This window comes from Limulus polyphemus, unplaced genomic scaffold, assembly GCF_000517525.1.
Source record: "Limulus polyphemus unplaced genomic scaffold, Limulus_polyphemus-2.1.2 Scaffold880, whole genome shotgun sequence".
Lineage (NCBI taxonomy): Eukaryota > Metazoa > Arthropoda > Merostomata > Xiphosura > Limulidae > Limulus > Limulus polyphemus.
Window position 1 is genome coordinate 31,199 of NW_013666490.1, and position 6,011 is coordinate 37,209.

The window sequence follows — 6,011 nt, forward strand, 5'->3', positions numbered from 1 at the left end:
TGCTGAATGAAGTAACTGTTTTAAAACTTTTCACGTCTAACAAAGAGGCCCCACTTATCAGGGAGAACAGTAACATAAAGGCTTATGGATTTGGCCTGATCCATTAGAGAACAAAGATCATCCAAAGGACATGGTACTTCAAAGAAGGATCGTCGAAAGTGATATATTAGAAAAGAGGGATTATTGGAAGTAATATTTAGAAGAATTTCCTCAGATTTGTCGACTTCTAGCTTTGTTTCAGTAACTAGTTATGTAAGCTTTCATAGCTTAAGCCCTAAAACATATCTAGACAGCTAAAACAGCCTACAATTGACAATGAGTGTCTTAAGTAATGTTTGCAGAAGAAGAATCATCGGATGAGACATTATTGGAAATGTTAGACAGTAGAGATTGTAGGAAATTAGATCTCGGAGAAGAGTCTGTAGAGAGTGATATCTAAGAGAAAAGGGTTATTCAAAAGTAAGTTCATCAGAAGTAATATCCTAGAGAACAAGAATATTCAGAATTGGTCAGAAGTAGTATATTTTAATATTCGCTATATGGTGTTTAGCGTACAGAAGAAATTATACACATGGTAAGAACTTAAAAGCAGTTCAATGTTATGTTCTGTTCACTTTTCAATTGTACCTTTCGCACAAATTTTTATATTTCTGGCTTGTGTGAGTGAGTTTACTACTAATAAATTGACAAAACGATTAGCGCTAGCATGAAAATATTTTAATGTACCGTACTCAAAGTTTACACAATGAAACGTCATTACAATAAGATAAAACTGAGGGATATTTTACAGCGTCAATAAATCATTTTTAGCATTGTGAATTTCCGACTCCAGCTACAAAGCAAACCAGAAAGCCCGAGGCAGTAAAAAAAGAATTATTTGCGAAGGGAAAAGTCCCAGAGTTTTACCTCATTAAATTTTTTCCCCTCACATTACGAGTTTCAATTGGTAATTAAGCAGTATCAAAGAATGTATATGTGTTTCTGTATAAGATACGGAAACATGTCTAAGTATTATGTGTATATTCCTATTTTTTTTGAGACTTCGAGTAAATATTATCAAACCCAAGAAAAACATAAGACAGCAATGTTATATACGTCATTATTCTAACAGGTTAAATTAAAGACGAATAAAAAAATGTGTTCGTTTCAGAATTTTCGCGAAAAGCTACATAGATAGCTATCTGCACATTGCCGAACCAAATTTTGAACTGATGGACTAGAGGGTTTGTTTGAATTTCTTGCAAAGCTACACGAATGTTATCTGCGCTGTCTTTCCATAATTTCGAAGTGACAGACTACAGGGAATACAACTAGTCAACACCACCCACCACCAGGTTGGGTTATTCTTGCAGACCGAATAGTGGGATTTGAATGCTATTCTTTTAGTGTATCCACAGCCCTAATATGTGGTGCGCATTTTAGCGGGAATAAGACATGAACAACAATGAACCATAAGATTCACAGACTGAGAATGCTAACCATTAGGCCACGCCCAAACTAGAATGTAAAAGAACAAAACTACTTTTGTCTTCAAAAATTGTGCTGACTACGATAAGAGATATAGAAGTACAGATTATGATTTTATACACGAGGGCCATCTGCGCTAACTGTCCCTAATTTAGCAGTGTAAGACTAGAGGGAAGGCAGCTAGTTATCACCACCCACCGCCAACTCTTGGGTTACTCTTTTACCAACGAATAGTGGTATTGAGCGTCACATTATAACGCCCTTACGGCTGAAAAGGCGAGCGTGTTTGGTGTGACGGGAATTCGAACCCGCGACCCTCAGATTGGGAGTCGAGCGCCCTAACCACATGGCCATGCCGGGCCCTGGGTTTAAAGATTAGGAGTCGAGCGCCCTAACCACATGGCCATGCCGGGCCCTCGGTTTAATGATTGCACAGTTGTGGATTTGAACGAAAGTTTGTAAAACTGTTTGTTTGTTGTTAAGCATAAAGCTACACAATGGGCTGTTTGTGCTGACATCACCGAGAGATCGAACCCCGAAATTTAGCGACATTTATCACTGAACCACCGGGGGCGTTCGAAAAACTAAAACAAAAAAAGACCAAACTGCAAAATGATACATTAAACCCTTATTATTGTACGTCAGTCAAAGAAATGTTAATAAACAAGCGGGCATGGTAAATCACAAATGTCCGCTTTGTGCAAAATTAAAAAACAAACAAACATTAAACCCATAAAGTAAAAAAGCGATCGGTTTATTAGAGTTTTATGTTTTCGTTGTAATAGTTATGAACACAAACAAAAAACAAATCTAAAAGAGAAAAATATTCTTACGAACCGTTTGAAGGAAGTTCACAAATTTCAAAACATTAGTTTTTTATGCTTAATCATAAGACTTGTTACTTTAGAAAGAATGTGCTCAATATTTTGTTTTCTAGCACTTATATTAGTCCATCATCTCTTAGTGGCTGTTAAAAAAAAAAAACTTTTTAAACGCAAGATTTGTTTTTAGCGGGATACCATAATACTTATTCATATTAACGCTTTCAGTACTAAGAGAAACTTTATAGAATTTTACTTGGTAATGGCACGAATAGAATTTAATAAAACAGAGCGAATTAATGTAATCCGGATGAAACCTGCTATTATTGGATCATACTCGCTAACTGCTATACAATTATACTTACTATGTAAAACATTTGGATAGAAAACCAGTGAGAGTTAATAATTGGAATATAGTTAATGAACAAAGCGGTTAAAGATATTTAATTTTCACGTCGATTTTTGCATATATATATATATATATATATTTACTGAAAAAGTATTTGTTCGAACTTAAGCACAAAGCTACACAAAGAGCTATCTATCCTCTGCCCACCACGGGTATCAAAACCCGGTTTCTAGCGTTGTAAGTCCGCAGACATGCCGCTGTGCCACTGGGGAGCACTGAGAAAGCGTTATTTTACTAAGGAATTGGAATGATAGTGAGAAAATGGTTCGATAATGTTTGATTATTTTTCTTGTAACTGATTGTTTAAAAATGTTCACACTCAACAACGAAAGGATTTTGTTTATCGTTTATTTCGGATAACTGCACAAAACGATACAGGAGTTACTTGCGATAACCATCCCTAATTTTTGAACAGATAGACTAGAGGAAAGGTAGCTAGTCAACTGCACCCACCGTCAACTCTGGGCTATTCTAATTGAATGGTGGGATTTGACCGTTACTCTTATAACCCAATTACAGTGCCAAAGTGCATAGAGCGATTTTGCAGCAAGAAGCCGTGAACCATGAACTTTCGGATAGATAGTCCAGCACGCTAGCTAGTTCGCCAGGAACGGCCCGATAACGAAATAAAAATCTAACTTTTTTATAAGTCTTATGAAAGAAGTACTTTTGTTTCAGCTACCATCGGGAAATTTTAAAGCTAAACTCTTGGCGCCAACATATATATAATTCTATTTTGAAAGCCTGACACACTAGAGATTATGGCACTAAATAAACTAGTCGGTGAAAAATAAATGAGAAGAAATACAAAATACAAAACTCGTTGTTTTTTTTTTGGAGGGGGATATATAATAACAAATATATGTTGTATGGATCATAGACGAGAGAGCGAAGATAATCAGATAAAAAGAATACAACAAAGATTAAAACTAGAGTAAAAACACAGTAAAGTTTGCTTTAATAACCTATGGAGAGAAAAGATACTTTGTTCCGAAGAACAGAAAACTTTAGGAATCATGATGCAGTGAATGTACACGCAATTTATTTGATAATGAATCATTGTGGTTAGTTAGTGAAATATATAAGGGCGTTAAGATGAAAGTTATTTACGTGAAATTTTGTTCTTAATCTAAACATTTTAAACAGTTACAAAACGGGAAAGCATCATATATCTGTTGCAATGCTCTATTGTTTGAAAACGCATAATTCCCTATACTGGTAAGGTTCCGAAGAAGATCGATTGCAGGAGGTATAAGTCTTTTTCTAAAGTGATTCATTAGGAAGAGGTCGCTACTGGGCCTATCTAGGTGCTCTGACAGAACAAAGAACTTTTCCTCAAAGAATGAAATTTCAACCAGAAGACAGAGATCCCCAAAAATCGGTGCATTTACTCCTCTTAGTTATAAAAATGACCCAATAAAAGAGTATATGTATTTTGTAAAACCCTTGAATTTCATTCACAGACTCGCATCGTTCATCAGACTAAGAGGGTTATCTAGCTGAGAGACGATTTGTTAAAATTGTGAGAATTAAGTTCTTTGTGGGCTGGGCTCACTCTCAAGTACCGCCCAAAAGGCCATATTAGACAGCAGTCATATGCTTAGTCTTTTTCACATGAAATTATAGCTTGTACGTTTTCTGCATATATGTGGAGGTGAAAGCATTACTGTTTCTTGTAGCCCCGGGATCCGAGAAAGAGATTGTGCAAAAAAAAAAAAATCCATTTCTCAATTTCCAACTGCGTTCTCTACCAACCATAAGATTCCGTTCGCTCCTGTAAGACCTCATATAAGCTTACTTCAGGCTCGGAACTGTGTATTTAGTTGACAGACTTTGTAACCCAAGAATCCCAAAATGATTCGAAAAACCCATTGTATTGTTGCTATTTTTTCTTACTTGTATTTCATCACACAATGTAAGTATTTCTTCCCGTGTGTTTTCGTCTTTATGGCACACTTTCTGCTCGAGTTTAGCTTAGCTTGTCTTGTTTTAGATTGTAACCTGCAAGAAAAGAAAGTTTAGTAATCTTTACTTTAAAATATATTTCGTCTCTAATAAAGTGAAATTAGCTTCTGTTACTGGCTTCAAATATAAAGATATCATACTTTCTTTTACAATTTAAAGGTTTTCCCCGAAAACAACAATAAAAACATGTTTTTAACGATGAAACAGAAGTGAAAATATTTTTCTATTTTCTGAAAAGGAGAGCTAAAATTCCAGTATCCAGTATTAGAAAACCCGAACTACTTCTATTATGTGACAACAAAGATTTAAACTGCGAAAAGAATGTCATTTGTTTGAAACACTACATAAATTATCATCTTTAAAAGATAAAAAACGACAATTTTGGGGGAAAACGCTCACATTTATTTCAACTTTCAGGTTCTTCGTTCAGGGACGAAGGGAAAATACCGAAGGAAATTGACATTCCGGAGGATAATGCAGCAGAGCGAGAGGAAATGTCAGCTCTGCTTTTGTCAACTTTTCTCCATAGCAAATCTAAAGTAGAGCTCTTAGACGAAGATGTTTTTACTAAAGCTGCTTCTCAACGATCACAATTATCTGAAGAAAAAACATGTGCTTGTTGCAAACGCAAAGAAAATATTGCTGCCATCGGGTTTGGTAGGTTAAAATGTTTATTTTCAATAGATATATATGAGAGAGTAAAACTTCAATAACTATGCATCTTGAATTCCCTTTTTCTTGTTTTTAAAGCAAACAGCTTGAAAGGAACCGATCTTTGTTTGAGATGCTTCTATTTCTTCTGTAGAGCGTGATTTCGCTGAAACTCAGGAGAATGAAGAAATTATGGTTATAAATTTAACTAATCCAGCGGGAAAGCACAACAGATTTAACAACAAAAATTTTTACTCATTGAAGTTTCAAGACAGTAAACCTTCATTATGACGCGTGAAAACTCCACACTTCAGCTTAATTACCTCAGCGAATAATGATGAGGAGAACTTTACTGCTTAAGATCCGGAAAAATCGGATTAAGATTTTTTAAAAAAACATCATTTGAGATTTTTTAAAAAACTAAAGGATGTAAAAGAAATTTGTCAAACGTGTAAAATAAGTGAAATTTGTGAAAGAACAGACAACTTTCTTCTGGAGTTGAAAGACCCTTCGGCGCTATTGTTTCATTCTGTTATTGTACAAATAGAAACATATCTACTTGCAGAAAAGTATATTAGCTAACTAGCTAGCTTGATAGAGATAGTGTAGACTCGCAAATATTATCCTCTTAACTGTATATTAACTAACTAGTTAGAGAGATAGATAGTGTGTAGAATCACATTTATTATCCCCTTAAC

At 35.0% G+C, this 6,011-nt stretch overlaps 1 protein-coding gene across 1 annotated transcript in view; it reads left to right on the forward strand.

Moving 5' to 3' along the window:
- The first annotated feature begins 331 nt into the window (after positions 1-331).
- Positions 332-6,011, forward strand: part of LOC111086143 — a 40,947-nt gene continuing 35,267 nt past the window's right edge. The window contains exons 1-2 of the mRNA XM_022387816.1: positions 332-428; positions 5,080-5,319. Coding sequence (XP_022243524.1) covers positions 332-428; positions 5,080-5,319 — 337 coding nt within the window. The remainder of the gene's footprint in view (positions 429-5,079; positions 5,320-6,011) is intronic.